At 45.0% G+C, this 17,898-nt stretch overlaps 1 protein-coding gene across 1 annotated transcript; it reads left to right on the top strand.

Annotated features, from left to right (window-relative positions):
- The first annotated feature begins 8,065 nt into the window (after positions 1-8,065).
- On the top strand, positions 8,066-13,644 carry RPS7 (ribosomal protein S7). The gene is made up of 7 exons (XM_073217158.1): positions 8,066-8,174; positions 8,388-8,468; positions 8,605-8,676; positions 9,376-9,519; positions 10,380-10,444; positions 12,799-12,949; positions 13,533-13,644. The coding sequence occupies exons 2-7, from the start codon at positions 8,394-8,396 to the stop codon at positions 13,608-13,610; spliced, it is 585 nt and encodes a 194-aa protein (XP_073073259.1). The 5' UTR covers positions 8,066-8,174; positions 8,388-8,393; the 3' UTR covers positions 13,611-13,644.
- Positions 13,645-17,898: the final 4,254 nt, after the last annotated feature.

Here is a 17,898-nt window from a genome sequence, read left to right as displayed (position 1 = left end):
AAGCGTATATGACTTTACCTACCTTGGGCAAAAACAGCCCGTTCTCAGTATAGTACTGTTAAGCTTAAAAATAAAGCTGTCAGTTATTTTACCAGCAAAACGGGCTTATTCAGAAGCATCAGGGAATTGCATCTCCACACAGGGCAGCCATGGCAAAACCACAGGTACATCTGGAGAATAAACTAGAGGAGGCGCATTTGTAGAGAGAGTGGGGTGGGGGTGGGGAGGCAGAAACCCTTCCCTCCTCCTAGGTAAGGTAGTTTGTAAGGGTTCCCGCCCTTCCTCTCCCTTCCTGTGGGGTCTGCGATTGACCGAGAACGGTGGGCGGAGCGCTCCCCCTGCAGGTCAGTGAGGCTGCCTACCAATTTCCCAGTACTGAACACACTGCGCCAGACCCGTCACGTCCCTAGCCCTTAGAGACTTAGTTTCATCAACTGTAAAATGGGAATGAAAATTCACACTGCAAAAAAAATATATATATATGTGTGTGTATATATATATATATATATATATATTTTACGGTGAGATAATAAATGAAATAAAAAATTAGGCAAAGTACATGGTCTACTGCCAGGCACATAACATCCACAAATAGAAATAGCTATTGTTGTTATCCATTTTAATTTGTAAACTTGGGATAACAAAACTATCTGCGGAGTCGAACTCAAGAATTTCATCGGTATTTATTTAATGCCAACAATATATGAGGCACTTGTCTAGACCTGACCACATTATCTACTAAGCTCATGAAATCTGGCTAGTCCAAAGTGAGATATGCTGCAACTGTCAAATACACACCAGATTTTGATGACTCAATGTGAAAAATAAGGTAAAAGCTCATTAATTTTTTTATATTGATTACATGTTGAGCTGGTATTTTGAATACATTGGGTTAAATGTATTTAAATTAGATTTTTAAAAACTTTTAAAATTTGACCACTAGGGGAGTTTAAATCACTTATGTGACTCAAATTATTGAGCAGCGCTGCTCTAGACACGGATGAGACACCATGGAGCTTCCATTCTAGTGAGGAGAGTTAATAGACACCTAAGACAAACTGGTGATTGATCTGTGTTCCTAGGGATGAAACAGAAATAAGAGCGGTGATAGGAAAGTGGAGTATGAAGGTTAAGAGGTAATGTGAATGAGAGTAAGTGCAATATAACAGTAGGTGGGACTTCTGTTTAGCAGTAATTGCAGAAAATTGTCTTTAAACGGGATTTGAAGTGCACATGGAGGGCCTTGGCTGTACAGGCGGAGTAGGTGGGACTGGGACTTGCATCACTTCACTTCTCTCATTCTGTGTGTTCACTTGTGTTTAACAGTTAAAACAGTGAATCAGGAAGTGAAAACTACCAGGTGAAATGTTTCTGTTCAAGGGCAGACGTTAGTTTGTACAGTCAATACTGAATTTGAACAATGTCTTTAGAAATGAAATTTATTCAATTTAAATATTACTGGTTTTAAAGAGTGAATTTAAAAATGAGTACTGCTGCTCATTACAGGATTATAACTGAACTTACTTTTGCTGATTGGAGAAGGTCATTAAAATAATCTTCTCTGGGCATCAAACATGCTTGGGACCTTTCTGCTCCCAACTCCCTCCTTCCACTGCATTCTCAGGCTTCTACAAGTTGTGGGTAGTCTTACAGTCTGTCTTCTCAACCTGAATAGCTGTAGAAAATGCTCCCTTTTAGCCCAAGGAACATAGAGAAGTTGTTGAGCTAATGGCAGCTTAACTGCAATCTTCCACAGACCGTGTGCTTTCATTCTATAACATACAGAATTTATTTACCTGATGACTCTAAAGGTGGACACCAAAGGTCTGCCTAAAAGTGACCTGTTAATAACAATTCTAGCAAAAGTGGGATAAGTGAGGAAATGTCAGCAAGACTTTTTCAAGAAACTTTCGAGACCTCAGTTTCCGCATTGGCAAATGCTGATCCAATCACTCGTTGCTAACGTTGCAGAACTGCTGTGGAGGTTTGTGGATACTTGGTATCCACGCACTGGAGAACCAAGTGGCGGAAATGCCCAAGTGTGTGTGTGTCATGTCCCCCAATCTTCTCCTGCTCTCCCCCCGTCCTTGAGCTATGAAGCTCACGACATGTATTTATTACTGAGTCCGAGCTTGTGCTACTTGCTGCACAACATAATTACTCAAGAGACAAGGTGTTTGGGCCAGGAAAGCAACTATGTTTGTAAAGCCATAAAACAGAGAAAAAGTACTCAAGCCCTAAAGAACCATCTTAACTTAAGGCTGATTTTGAGCTTCTTTTATATTAGGGAAAGGGAGCCAGAGGGGGCTGAGGTCAGGAGGTGATGATTGACCTCTGACATCCGGATGTCAGTGAGGTTCTGAGGAGGGCGGTGACACGCCTTCTCCTTGGTCAGCTCACTCCAGTCGTTTTGTTGACATGGATCTGGCTATGATGTTCCTATATATCCTTGACAATCCAGTCCTTATTTTTGTATATACTACTTTATTTTCTCAGGGGAGGTGAGTTTTGGGTAAGGGGCTGGTTGCATCACTTAAATCTTGAGCAAAATTCCTTTTAATGATAACCAAGCCTGCATGCAGGGCTGCAGGGCTGCAGGGCTGCAGGGCTGAGCAGAAGCTTTTTGATCCAAAGATTAGGCAGTAAAGGAGACAGAGACAATATGAAGACAGAGATGCCGAGCTTCCCCACTCTGTTTCATACTGACTTCAAATGTCAGCTCTATAATTTACCAGCTGTATGAATCTGGGTGAGTTGCTCAAAGTCCCTGTTCTCTCCTTTGAGAACAAGACAACAATGCTGTGCATGGCGGCTGTGTGGTGGACTCTGTGGTGCTTCTGACATGGTCTGATAAATAAGTGTGTTCCCCATGTCACATAACCCTTTTCATCTTGTACATGTTTCATGAAGATTAATGAGATGAATGTTGTTGCGTTTGATAAAGTATATCAAAGATGAGAAAATTGCCAGTTTATAATAAAAGTCAAAAGTGTAAATATTTCTATATTTTAAATATTAGTATCTGAGCAACTGTCTTCCATTCACCTGATAGATCATGGATGTCTAAGGATCGTGTACTATTATATAGGAAGAGTGACCTTGAAACTTTCCAGAAGGCAGTGACCTTGCTTCAAGTAAACGTATATCATTTTCACATTCATTAGAGGATTGCACATTCATTTTGTTCGCATGCTCCTTACTCTGGCCAATAGATAATAATAATAAAAACCCTGTCATCTGTAAGTGGATGGGAGCAAAAAAACCTTCTGTTAGATGCAATCCATTAATTCTTGATCTGACAGACAGGTCCATAAATTCATTTTACATGCAAGGACTCATCAGTAGCTCTCCTGTCACTTTATTATTAACAGTATGAAGTGGAACTAGAGGCAAAGAATGACCTTGCAGTCGGCTCACTCATCCACTTGACCTCTAGGCATTCTGCCTCATAGATGCCAAGATTATACATTCCCAGCACAGGGTCCTTTTTAATGGGGACTTTTATACAACATATATTTTCAACAGAATGTATTCTTTGATGGAGAACAGACCGTGGTTGTTTAATTGCATCTCTGCCCTGGCAGTGTTCTGTCCTGGGTCAGAACTGCCCAGGCGGGGTTTCCTGGTCCCTCCAGAACAAGACTGTAGATGCCATGATTAGTTTCTTTCATGCTGAAAGGAATCTTACTTAAAGTTCCCCGTTTTTTTTTTCTTTTTTTTTTTGAGAGGGCATCTCTCATATTTACTGATCAAATGGTTGTTAACAGCAATAAAATTCTCTATAGGGGACTCAATGCACAATCATTAACCCACCCCAAGCCTAATTCTCGTCAGTTTCCAATCTTCTGAAGCATAGCGAACAAATTCTTACATGGTGAACAAATTCTTACATAGTGAATAAGTTCTTACATGGTGAACAGTACAAGGGCAGTCATCACAGAAACTTTCGGTTTTGATCACGCATTATGAACTATAAACAATCAGGTCAAATATGAATATTCGTTTGATTTTTATACTTGATTTATATGTGGATCCCACGTTTCTCTCTTTATTATTATTATTTTTAATAAAATGCTGAAGTGGTAGGTAGATGCAAGATAAAGGTAGAAAACATAGTTTAGTGTTGTAAGAGAGCAATTGTAGATGATCAGGTGTGTGCCTGTAGACTATGTGCTAATCCGAGCTAGACAAGGGCATTAAAACATCCACGGATGCAGAAGATTTCTCTCAAAACGGGGGGGTGAGGTTCTAAGCCTCACCACTGTTGACCCCAATTTCTCACCTGATGGCCCACCTGCGACTGTGCCTGTCTTAGGTTGTTCCTCCTTTGAGGAATCTTACCTGTCTCTGGCTAACAAAGTTCCCTGTTTTTACATCTATTGTAATTCCTTATTACATTTGAGTCCTTGTTACTCAAAGTGTGTCCCTGGACCAGCCTCAATGGCATCACCTGGAAGATAGTTAGAAATGTAAACTACTGGGTCCCAGCCCAGAACTTCTGAATCAAAACCTATATTTTACCATGGTCACCAGGCAATGCCTTTGCACATTAACGGTGGAGAAACACTGACTTTTTAAATTAAGATACAATTGGCATATAATATTTTGTAAGTACGAGGTGTACATGTTGTTTTGATATACATTTATGTATTGTATATGAATACCAATGATTACTACTATAATGTTAGCTAACACCTGTATCATGTCACATAATTATCATTTCTTTTTTGTGTGTTGAGAACAGCTAATATGTAGTCTCTCAGCCACTTGGAAGTCTATAATTGTTTTGTTGATTATAATCACTATGTTGCACATTAGAGCTTCAGAAGTTATTTGTCTACTAGGTGTAAATTTTTAGAAACACTGATCCTTAAACAGAGATCATTTACTCTGACTGATGAGATTTACATTAAGAAAGGAGAGGAAAGAAACCCACATTCTATAATGAAATTGGAAACTATCACTTTAACATAAAGTTAAAGAATATAATTTTGTGTTTTAGTGATAAATGAAGATTGTGTAGTTGGGAATTTGGAATGTGACATGTCTGATTTCTGGCAAGCCCTTTGATTTCTTCTTTAAAATGAAATAGCTAAAGATTTATGTAATGTAAGTAATGTAAAACATGGGATTTAAGTTGCAATGTATTGTGATTACATTGCTATAATTATACATATTGGTGTATTTTATTAAATGGTTCTAACAGGATTCAGATAATCTGAAAATAATACGGAATCTATGGAAAACCTATGGAACAGTTTCAGTGGACATTTTGGGTATGGCTTAAAGGTATAATATCTGACATATTTCTCAGTTATTTAAAAAGATTTGATTGTATTCATTTTTATATCCTCTCATTATATTTTATAACATTTCTAATTGGCTTTAGGAAGTTTCAATTTGATTAGTATTAAACTAATGGATACTTACCTTTACTCAGAATTCTGAGAATTTGGAATTCTACAATTTATGTCTCATGTAACAGAAAATGATACTAGTAATATATATGAAATCTTTTGTCCCATACATGAGGATTTTTAGATGAAATTCAAGAATCAGTTTTCACATATTGTCCTTCGCCAGTTATATGAAATTCGCATGTACTTAATCACTCTTTGAGCCCCCTGCAGGCAAACTGAAACCCTTGGCTGGCAATGGGTGAGGAAGAGAGAAACAGCCCCCACGTCCAAGAGCCCAGGGGCACCTACAGCAAGTCTTGGCTCTCTGATGTTGAGTACAAGTGATTTCAGAGAATATCAACTCAAAAGACGCCAGTCTGTGGCCTTGACTGATGAAGACCATAACAAGACCCCTGTGAAATCTGAACACAGAAAAACATAAACATTGTCCAAGCTACAAAATAGCAAATATCCCTTGCTCTGGGTCCATAGGAGTGACACCTGCCTCTCTTTCAATTTTAGCTGTAGCCTTGGTCTAAGTCTGCTCTTGATATAAATGAGATTGATTAAAATAAAATTTTTTGCAGCAAATCCTACAATATGGGCACCAATTCTATTCCTCAGCCCCTTTGCTCATCAGCAGGCTGCCTTTGAGATAGGGCAGGGACATGAAACAAACATCATGATTAGGATTTCCTACCTATGATGAAAAATGTCAAGATAAGCAGTACAGTAACAGGAGGGGCCCCATCTGAAGGATAACATTCTATTTTAAAAACCAGGGAGTTAGGAGGTTGTAAGATTACTAACATATTCTTTGGTAATTAGCCAGCAACCTATGTTAAGGCAGGGCAAGAGCCCTAACTGATATGTTCCCAGTTCCCATATCTTGGAGAGGGCTACTGAGATCTCTGATTTGGGCTTGCAAATTCCTGTCGCCTGGGTGACCAGGACAGGACTGCAGCTGTGGATTCATACTCTTTAGTAGCCTGTCTGAAAATCTCCTTTCTTTGCCTCTGAATGTTCTCAGAACTTGATCTTCCTCCAGCCAGTGCTGTGCGGCTCCCCCAAGTCCTGGGGTGATAGGACTTAGTTCCCAGTCGTGCAGATGCAAGCAGACACTGGACGCCAGGTGACTCCGGCTTTCTGAGTTGGGAAGGGAAATGCCCCACGCAGAGCAGTTCAGTAGGCTTCCCTTTCCTCCCTCTGTTCTTCCTTGCTCTCCGCTGCCTGCAGGCTGCTGCCATTCGCTGCTACTCTCACTTTTAATATTCTTTACTTCCCTACACTCCTCAGACCTGTTCAAGAGTTCTTTCTCCTTCAGTCAAGAACCATCCCCCCTCCAGGATGAAGTTTCATCTAGTCCGCAAGGAGAAACCTCCCTAGATGCAGCTACCTGGCAACACCTTGACCTCTTCTCAGCCTCTAGGTCAGCCAGGGTGGGTGTCCAGGGCCCTCTCAATTCTCCCTCGCTGCCCTGGTCCAGATGCCACTCAGGAGTACTCTTGGGGATAAGGACAGATGACAGAATCATTTTTAACATTTGGTTTACAGCTGGATTTCCTAATATAGACATTTCTCATTGTGTGCTTCGCCTACTTTGCACCACTTCAGGGCTTTCCTGACCTTCCTTGTCAGCAGATGGATTTCGGGAAAGCTAATGCCGCCTGAGGTTAGAAGAGAAGGGCCTCATTATGTAGCAGCGATGATCATACAAGTAAAATTAGCCCAAACTACGCAGAAAAATGGCTGTCATCAAGCCTGTGCACATACTTCATATGCTGAAGAGTAGGAACGGAGTTATCGTCAACCCTTGACTGTGGATGAACAATGTGGTGCAAGTACATTTTATTTTAAAGACCAGGGAGTTAGGAGGTTGTAGGATTCCTAACATATTCTTGGAGACGCACGGATCACCTATGCTTCCTTGGCTGCCCTTCGGTTATTTCCATTTGCAAAGGGCTTCCAGGGCAGTGGGTGGGGCTACTTGCTAGAAGTTGATATATTGACAGTAATGGCAATTTAGCAGCCAACTGTGAGGTCGAGTCAGGTTATTTACGCTCAGTAGCCATCGCTTTATCGCAGCCCAGTGAGGAGGAGGTCTTAGGATGACTCTCAACAGGTACCTACGTCAAGCCAGTCCTGAGCAAAGCCGGGCTGCAGCGTCTCCAAGCTGCTCTTTGCAATGGGGCCCCTGCTTCCGGGAGCGGAGCGGCCCCCCTCCACCGGCCGGGGCTGCCCCAGCGCGGCGCCCCCTACGGCGCCCGCCGTCGCCCCGGGCCCTGAAGGCCTGCGCGCCCAGAGCGCCTGACTCGTGAGGCACTCGTTTCCCAAGAGCTTTGCCAAGCATCATCTCATTTGGCTCCCTGCAGGCAGAACGGAACCCAAGCCTCGGCTTTCTTCCCACTGCTTCGGCAGAGCCTTTTTCAAACTCCCATCTTCGCGGGAGCCCAGGTTGCTTTCCCAGGTTTCTGCTTCCAGCCCAGACCCGACTTGGCTGCACGGCTGCCGCCTCCGACCTCGAGGTCCGGCCCAGGAACTTCCGCGCCCGGTGCCAAAGAGGAAGCGCCTGGGGGAAAGGAGTGAGCAGAGCACAGGTCCCCCGACTCCCTTCCTGGGCTTTTCTAGGTTTCCGTTTCCCAGAGTTCTTCCGGTCTCCCTCCTCGCGCTGTTCCCGCCTCTTCCTTTCCGCCTCCGGGATTTGACGGGCTCTCGCGAGACCTCGGTCTCTTCCCAGACCGGCGCCGGCCAGCGAGCGTTGGCTCTCTCACCGAGGTATGTCGGCGTCGTCCTCTGTGCGCGAGTTTTCCGCCGACTTTGAGGAAAGCACGCGCGGGGGGCAGCTTCGGAGTGGCAGGTCCTGCTCGCCGGGCGGGGATACGGCCGATTACCCGGCCAGCGCTCCCGGATGGCCTCTGCGAGGTGGGGGGGCCGGGGCCGGGGCGGCGGGCGTCTGCGGACCTCAGCCTCGGCTCCCTGTGCTTCCAGGAGGCCATGTTCAGTTCGAGCGCGAAGATAGTGAAACCTAATGGCGAAAAGCCGGACGAGTTCGAGTCGGGCATCTCCCAGGTGCCGGGGGCCGGCCCGGGCGGGGGCGGTATACGGTGGCCCCGGGGTGGGGGGGCGCGGCCGCGCGCGGGCGGAACCGGGCCGACCCGGAGGCGCGCGGGACCCTGAGGCCCGGTCGGCTTCCCCCTTCCTCCAGGCCCTCCTCGAGCTGGAGATGAACTCGGACCTCAAGGCCCAGCTGCGGGAACTGAATATAACAGCAGCCAAGGTGAGTGCGTGTGCTCAGGCCGGGGGGAGCCGCGCAGCCCGGTTCCTGAGCGCACGAGGGGCGTCCGGGTGGCCGGGGCCGCTGCCCGCGCGCCCGCGGCGTGCGGCCCCTCGGCAGGCCTCCCGGGACAGCAGGCGTGTAGGTGGGCGGTGTGTCCCCTCTGCCCCCGAGTGAGACCGCCTTGCAGAAAGGTGAGTTCTCGGACGGTCGCGCTTACCATTGACTTGAGAGGTTTGCACTAAAAGTGAACACGTCTTGCAACATTCAAGGTTAGACTTACCAGCTTCTAATTTGACTACGTTTACTTTGTATTCAAAAGTGGTACATGTTACTGGAAATTAATACTTTTGAATTCATGGCTGGAGAAAGTAACATTGGACAGTTTTAGCGTTTGCAGAGACTTGTGCAGAGGACAGCCAGCCTCTTTTTTGCTTGCAGTTTACATTTGTTCCCCATAGTGGAATGTCACACAGCCTCACAGAGTTTTTTGTGTCATTTTTGTGAGGCATGAGGAAGCCTGGCAGTTGAGTTGCGGTACCCGGCAGTGAGAAACGAGCTGGAACTAGGTTTAAAAAGGAGCTCTTAAATTCAGGTGTCCGCGTACGACAGTGTTCGCGTTCAGTGTTGTGCTCAGTACGGTGCTTGAGTGGGAAGAATGGGGTTATGAACTCAATAGTGTGATTTTTTTTTTTCCTTCAGGAAATTGAAGTTGGTGGTGGTCGGAAAGCTATTATAATCTTTGTTCCCGTTCCTCAACTGAAGTCGTTCCAGAAAATCCAAGTCCGGCTGGTTCGCGAATTGGAGAAAAAGTTCAGTGGGAAACACGTTGTCTTTATTGCTCAGGTAGCTGTTGTAATGTTCAACATTTTATTTTGTGAGTTGTATGAAAATTACTTGTGTTTTAGATTTTGTGTTGGTGGTTGGAATAATTAAAGTAACCCTTGGTGCTGGTGAAAGTTGTGCTTGCAGTGGGTTAAAAAGGTAAATTTCTGCTGTTAATGTCAGAGTAGTCTCTTGTGTTTACAGTAGCGTAAGTGTAGTGGATTCTTAGAGGCGATCAGACTGAGATGTAGTTGATCTGAGCCGTGATTTTTCTGTATGACAGACTCACCTGCCTGAGGCTCCTGACTGTCAAGTGAGTCAGAGCCAAGCTTGGGGAAGAAAGGGGATGTAAAGGATAGTTTGTAGGAAAGAGGGTCAACAGCTGGTACCTGCACCCACCACGGTATTTCCTAATGTAATTGCTGAATTGCTGTGTTGTACCTCTGAAACTAATAACATGCCGTATGCCAACTGCACTGATGTTAGAAGAAGTAAATATAGTCAAGAAAGTTCTGTTGGAAAGTTCAGATCTGGCCTTGGTGCATCAGAAGTGTAGGGACTGAGGTGGGAGGCTAACGAGGAGTGAGGAGTCTGGCCCAGCAGGCATGTCACTGCTGATCTTGGCAGTGGGACTGATTAAATGTGGAAAAGCGAGATCGGTCAAATCACGGTGCAAAGTGATTTTTCCCAGTATTATATCAGGGGTTCTGAAAGAATTGCTGAGAAATGACAAAGTACCTCGTGGGATTTCTCAGAACTTGTTGCTCTAGGTCGCTTGGCTTTCTAGATAGTCTTTTTGCCTTTAAAGCAGACTGACAGTTCTTAGCTTCTTGCCAGCTAAGGTTTCTTTTTTTTTTTGTTTCCACAATACTACCTTATAGAGGAGAATTCTGCCTAAGCCAACTCGGAAAAGCCGTACAAAGAATAAGCAGAAGCGTCCTAGGAGGTGAGTTTTTTTATCAGCATCAAAAATGTATGCAGCACTCTTACTAACAATTCTTCATTTCCATGGGTTGATTGTAATTGAGGTGTAGCCTATTTCTATAGTTAGATATTGGTGTTTAGGAAACCCATTCACATGGGAATTTTTATTGAGTAACTTGTGTTTTCTATAATTATATGTAAAATGGTTTAAAATTCTGGAGGCAAGAACTACATGTACTCTTATATAGACGTATAATAGGTCACTGCTGTCATGAGAGGCGAGACTTCTCTCAGCGTCTCTGGCCCGAGACCAGAACAGTGAGATGGAACCGTTCGGTCTGCGCTGTGGGGGAAAGCGCCCCAGAGTTTCTTGTTCACTTTGTATTTTTGCTGTGAAACGAGGCAGCAGAGTTAGCTTTTCTGTTGGTGACGTCATGAGTGAAACCTTCTTTGTTGTAGGTTAGATGCTGATGGACAGCGTTTTACAAACTTGATTGACCTAGAGGTCACCTGGCATATACTCAGATATTGGTAGTTGGCTCCTTGATCTAGGTCTTCTGGTTTATGTTAAAGTTCCTGGTTCCATTGACTTGGGTTATTGGCTCCCTGCAGCAGGTGGTGGCACTTTGTCCTGTGTCCCGTGTGGGGATGGGACGAGAAGGGAGTAGTGGGTGAGCTGGAAGGCAGGTGCCAGGCTTCGAACTGGAGTTACATGGTTTTAGTACTTTGAACTCATTTATGGGCAGTTGGAGCACGTGAGAATTTAGGATTTTTGTGTTGTGTTCTAGGTAGTTTGCAAGAGCTCAAGATACAGGAGAAAACTGAGAACATTCAGTTTGTTAGTCATGATACTTAAAAAGTGGTTTTGTAATCTCAGTGCTGAGCACTGGAGTTAGGACTTGAGTGTGAAACAGACCCTTTGCTTTGCCCCCAGCCAGGGACTTATTCCCGAATCTGCAGCCTTAATTCATCCTTAGCCCAAACCTGTGCCTCCCACGCCACCAGTCCGACCCCCGCTCTGGGCGGCCTCGAGGCGTTGGACGTCTCACTCTCCTTCACGCGGGGGCCGGCTGGTGGGCCTCGGCGGTTCTGCTGCGTTCCTGTTTCCTGCCCTCGGATTTGTGTTCCTCCTTCAGTAGCCATCTTTCGCCTCGGATCATTAAATGCTGAGATAATCAGTTGTTTTTCCTGTGAAGCCGTTCAGCAGTTTGTGGTCTTGCGTTGCCATCGCTCTTTCTCTTAAGAGGCCTTCGTGTTGGAATCTGAGGTGATGCTAGGCTGGCTTTGATTCCATCCCAATGTATGTTTTAAAGGGAATAACGTTCAGGTTTCCGTATCTGTGTGCCTTCCTAGCACTGAGAATAAGAATATGCTTAATTAGTGGGTAGCAGCTCTCAGATCTGTCGTATTTGCTTTCTGAAAAGGAATGAAGGCTTTGGGAAGCGGATTTCCTGTGAGCTTGCTGCCTGTGGCCTTGGACCACTAAGACCTTTGTACTCATTTGAAAGTCCCTGGAAAGTGTGTGTGGTGTGTCTGGGAACTGCCACATGGGAAGTGAGAGGATAGTGTGTGGTCTGTGGAGGGGTGACTAAGCCCTAGACCAGTTCCATGACAGGGCAGCTTTGTACACGCTGGAAATACACCTGTCTTGTTGTTCGCTCGTTCCTGATGTCTGTGATGCGTCACAGGTACCTTAAAAGTTTGGGATCCCAGACCGTAAACTTACAGTAATACCAGGAGAGTAGCAAGATTCCATTGGCAGTTTGAGGGGATGGGATGAAAACTGGGGACCTTCATAGGCGGGGAGGGGCTGTTCTAGAGCTGATGACGGAATAGAACCTTTTGAGGTAGAGAATATTTTATTTGGTCAGTTGAGAACAGGAAAGAGTTTGTGCTGTTGCAGAGGTCAAGGAGCGCTCTTGAAGGATCTTTGGTAGGTAGGTTATGTGATCATGTTGGTATGTTAGGTAATTTGACAATGTGGTCGGGAGACAGTGTTGGACATGAGCAACACTAGTGAAGGGGTCACTGCCATAATTTAGCCGGGAAGTCATGCAAATGAAAATAAATGAAATATGTGTGAAGCTCAGAGTCTTTGTTAGTCTCAGTCTCCCGTTCCTGGGGATGGTTACTCAGTGGTCGGTGTGTGTGTGTGAGGTCCCCCATTAGAACCTTCCGGAGCACGCCGACGGTGTCTGTCACCTGCTGTGGCTCAGCCCCGGCTCCTGTGATATAGTCAGTGTAAGTGGCCTGCTTGAACCAGTGTCCCTGGGTTTCAGGAATGGGCTCTTGCTGCTGTTGATGTCCCAGGTGTGCTCAGGGCTCACAGATGGTGACCTTGCAAGATTTCTTACCCTTGTTGCCGTGCCCTTTAAGCCGCACCCTGACAGCCGTGCACGATGCAATCCTGGAGGACTTGGTGTTCCCGAGTGAGATTGTGGGCAAGAGGATCCGTGTGAAACTGGACGGCAGCCGGCTCATCAAGGTCCATTTGGACAAAGCACAGCAGAACAACGTGGAGCACAAGGTAATAGGTTAGCGTTACTGTGAAAGGCCCAGACGTGGTGAGGTCGCCTGCAGCCTCGGTCTGCACCCTGCTGAGCCAGTGCCTCTGAGCTCAGGACCAGCTCTCTCCTCCTCTGGTCCTCCGCCCACTTCCCTTTGCATTGTGTGTGGGGTTTGAAATCGGGGATGTTGTAGAAATTGGAGTTTTTATCTTTTAAGTTACTAGAAGAATGGAAGTAAAGTATTTCCACAGTCTGCCTTTCAGTTAGGCCATCCATGCTCCTTTAGGGTGGGGCAGTGGTGGGTTAGAATCTGGGGAGAGCTGCCCCTGGACTCCTTCCTGGGGCATAACTGATGTGGACACCTCCTGGGCTCCAGGGGCTCCGTCCATGTGGCCCAGGGAGCACAGCTCTGGGGTGGGTAGTGTGGACACCTGTCCCCCAATGTTGGCGCATGCAGAGGGCACGTCCGGTGTATTCCTGTTTGCTCAGTCGCTGGTTGCTGAGGAGAAAGCCCATCTGGGCATAGTTTCACAAAGTGAGACTTCCGGATGAACGTGTGTGTTTGTTTAAAAATTGTGTGATGAATTATTTCTTTCCTTGTAGGTGGAAACTTTTTCTGGTGTCTATAAGAAGCTCACTGGCAAGGATGTTAATTTTGAATTCCCAGAGTTTCAATTGTAAACAAAAATGACTAAATAAAATATCACTCAAAATACTCTGTTTAGGCATGTTCTTCAAAGCTGCAGAGGTGGGTATACACTTGTCTGTGTCATTAGTCTCGGATGCTGCCTGGAAGGGTTTCAACCAAGAGGGTGCCTGTGGTTTGTGGCAGCAAACGTGATGCATGGGGGGATATGCTCGTATCTAGTTTTGTTGTAATACAGGTAATCCTATGAAATTGCTGAAAACGTGAATATTGGCACTTCCTTGTGGTTCGACCTAAAAATACACAGGTTCCAGAGGTACGGATGACAGGAGTCACATCAGCCTTCAGCCTTGCTCCCAGCGTGCTGTAGCTGGTCTGGAAGCTGTACTACAAAGGTAATGGAGTTCAGAGGAAAGGACAGCTTTCAGAAATACCTCAAATCAGGCCAGCAAACTCGTTGAAAACTGACGTGATAGAGACTTTCTTCCCAAGAACAAAATCTGGAAGTAATGTTTTATTCATTGAATTCTTTTTATTGTGGACAAAAACACACAGAAACTTGATCATCATACCGATTTTTAAGTGTCTCGTCCGTTAGCCGTAAGTGTATTTACATTGGTGTGAGATGGATGTCCAGTACTTTTTATCTTGTCAAACTGAAACTACTAGTAAGCAGTATCCTTTTCCCTTTTCCATGAATCCTTGGTTTTAGTGCATAAATCTGTGTTAGGTCTTAAATGGACTTGAAAGTCAAGTGTAAGAGTGGGAGTAAAGAGATTGTAATGCTCTGTTAACATAGTGTGTAAACTTGGGACTCTAGTCCTCTCAGGAGGCACTGGGGCCGCAGTGGACAGCCACAGCTGCCCCTGATCCTTCCTAGATGGTGGGCAGTGGAGCAGATGTCCTTAGTTTTGTTCGTGCCAGGTTGGCTTCAGGGATTGCCAGACTTTAACATCATACCATGTAAAATCTGCCTGCCTGTTTCTATAGGGTAAGGAAACATTTTTAACGAGGTCACCCCAAGTAATTTTACGTCAAATTAGCCTTATGTGGAGACTAGCTAATTCAATTCTGGTGAGTCCGAGGCAAACCGGCAGTAGTTTGCATTTTGTAGCGGGTCAGGCCTGTGAGCCTCATCTCAGACGTGCTGTTGGAGAGCCAGTGTAGGGGTGCAGGCCTGCCAGACGGCAATGTGCATGGCCAGTGCTGTCCCTGCAGTGGGGAGTGGGGAGGGCTCTTCCACAGCTGTCACCAAGAGCCTTGCTGTTTGGCCTTGGCGTAGCCATCCACCCCTTCCTCGTTGCTACTGTCTGAACCCTGCTAATCCCTGTCGTGTTAAGCCTGGTGCCTCCCAGTCCAGAATGAGGCACGTTTTCCTCACTTCCTGGGTGGTGATGTGCTGTGAAGCTTCTCACCCTTCCCGGCCAGGCAGCCGTGTTTCCTGGGCTCTGTTCTCTGAGCCTTGGCCTTGAACCCCTCTGTCCTGATGGTCACTGTCTCCAGCGCTGTGCAGCCTATGTCTAGTCTTCAGAAAACAGCAGGTGAAGGGATAGAGGGAGATTCAGTGTTGGCCCTAAACCTGGAAACTTGTGACCAGCTATAGCTAGATGGGTGAGATGACCCGAGTATAACCCCAAAGTGTTTGGGTGTCACTACTCAGCCTCAGTTTTCTCATCTGTAAAATGAGATTTTACTACTTAGGTATCTAAAACAAGAGACGCCGAGCTTGTTTATCTAAGAAGTGGCTGAGTGCCAGGGGTTTTAAGCTTGTGCTTTGAAACCTCTTGTTAGGCCCTGGGGGTCAGCTGCCACCTCCGTGAACCCGGGAGTTGTCAGGGCCTGGAGCTGCTCTAAAGGGGACACCACAGATGAGCCCTGTTCTCTTCAGCTTAACAAGTACAGTTAGGAGCGTCCGGTTGTGCAGTTTGTGGGTTGTGTTAACTGGCGATGGAGTAAGATGGGGAGTGGTTATGAAGCTCGTGGCATTCACAGGCTTGCTAGTTACCCTTTGGGAAACAAGCTGCCCTAGAATGTTAGGCATTTTTCTTGTACACAATTCCCTGAGGTTGTTTTCTCCTATGATGCCAAGTGACTATAATATACCTTGTAGACCTAAAAACAAAAAATCTGTCTCCTAGAAAAACATTTTAACATACGAGAAAACAGTTGCTGTTGAAACTAGTTTGTGTTAAGGAGAGAGCATATTTTAAGATGGTCATTGGAGATGTTTTCTTTCTAGGGAAAAGTAATGTGTCACCTGTCAGACATCTGAATACTTAAAAACTTGGAAATAGAATATTCTAACCTTTTTAAAGACTTAGGAACAGTTATATTTGAGTCTGAATTCATTTTTTGGAAATTTAAATATGCAATATCTTCCAATTATTAACAAGAAGAAAGATTACCAATATACCATGAAAGGTGGAAAAGTGTGGTCGCCTAAAGCATTTGCACAATTGCTGAATAGGAAGCATAGCCTGTGACGTGTTCATTGCATGTATCTTTTTTTAAAGGTCTTTAAAAAAATAAGGAACTTTTCTGTGATACACATGAAAGATAACGTGTAACGAATTGTACCTACCACCCAGCTTCAGCAGTTGTATTTTAACTAATCTTGTTTAATTTATTCCCACCCTCTGTTTCGCTGGAGATTTTTGAAGCAAATTCTAGACATCATATTGGCACTTAGGAATCTTCTTTTAGCTGTGCTGTTTGTTAAAATCCGGTATCAACATAAACCTAACAATCAGTTTAAATTGCTGAATCACAAGATAATAAACCAGGTTTAAAAAAAACTGAATCATACTGCTGTCACTAAAATTAGTATTTTGGTGAACAAAAAGGTTTATGTACTGTTACTATTTTTCTCCATCTAAAATACCTGTGTTTTATAACAGCGTCCATACTTACTAGTTCTGTTGTGCATCCCATAACAATAATGTACATGTATTGGACATAACTTGGTCAAAAATTTTGCTAGATGGGGAGCACAACAAAATACTTTGGGGGCTAGTGTGCTAAATAACCATCACAGTTTTCCTTAGTAAACTTGATGTCAAAGAGAAACTTAAATATGTAGAATATTTTCACAAAGTTAGATCTCAAGCCTGCAAGAATGAATGTGTGTATTTGTTATGGGAAGTAATTACAAACCTTCCTTTTCCCCTTTAGTTGTCTGAGCCCTGTCCAATCTCCCTGATTCATGCAATATTGTAGGCCTGATGAAGGAGCCCAGACTGGGCAGAGTTCCTAAGGGGAGAGCATGCTGAGTTGTTGAGGCACTGGGATGCCTAATGTTAGATCACTAGGCACTAGACTTGACATTTATAAAAATTTGTACGAATACAATATAACCAGTCTAAAACAAAAATAGACTGTGATGACCAGAGATGGTCCTGGTTCCTTAGATTCCTATTGCTGAGAAGCCGTAATGCTTGAACTCAGTTCTCTCTCTGCTCAATAGCAACAGCGGGTGAGTGAGTGATTATGATGAAGTTCAGTCTGAATGCATCTTTGATAATTTTACAGATGACACCAAGTTCCTGCTCAATAACACTCAGCCGAGGCTGCCGCTTCACTGTCTGCGTCTGAAACAGCCAACCATGCTCTTGCAAATGGAACAAGTCCCTGCTGACTCAGTTTTCAGTCATTCCTTGACAGAACCCAGCGTGACCTGTGAACAGTTATCACTTGGCTAATTTATTTGTAACTGTTGCCTGGCATTTTGCAGGCCTAGAATACCTGAGACTCCCAATTAGGCCTCAACGCAGTGCTGACCACCAGTCATGTTTTAATCTTCCACTTTAGGGTCTGAGCTTAGAGCGTGTCGGGGAGGCCAACATGGGGGGACGGGGTCACAGCTTGCCCCGGAGCTGGAGCCGAGATAAACTGTCCCATTTCTGAGGACCTCTGTTCCTTTGTAAAATAGTTAGCCTAGACTAGCTGCGTCCCGTAATCCTTGTAGTTCTATAAGTCAGCACCTGTCAGGTGCCCAGCAAGAATGGCTGGCACTTGGGGAAAAGTTAATGTTTGTAAAATGACTATGAGCTTTCTTTGAAATCAGATGAGTTAAAAGAATCTTTGAAAGGAGTGAGATTCAGTGAAACCCCCTGATGAGCAATGGGAGTCTGAATTAGCCCGAAGAGCTGGAAAACTCTGATGAAGAGCCAAGCCTGCAACTCAGATTGGTTAGATTGCTGTGTGTGTGCCGGACCTGTCAGGAAGGATGTCACTTTTGATGACATCCTTTCCTCAGTTCAAAGTTTTCACTGGTGTATGTATACTTGGTGGCTTTGTATTGATGACTGTGCTGTAATTGGGATT

The sequence above is a fragment of the Manis javanica genome, chromosome 1, assembly GCF_040802235.1.
Source record: "Manis javanica isolate MJ-LG chromosome 1, MJ_LKY, whole genome shotgun sequence".
In the NCBI taxonomy this organism is placed as follows: domain Eukaryota; kingdom Metazoa; phylum Chordata; class Mammalia; order Pholidota; family Manidae; genus Manis; species Manis javanica.
The sequence above is the reverse complement of the archived record's forward strand: the minus strand, read 5'-3'. Positions and strand labels throughout refer to the sequence as shown.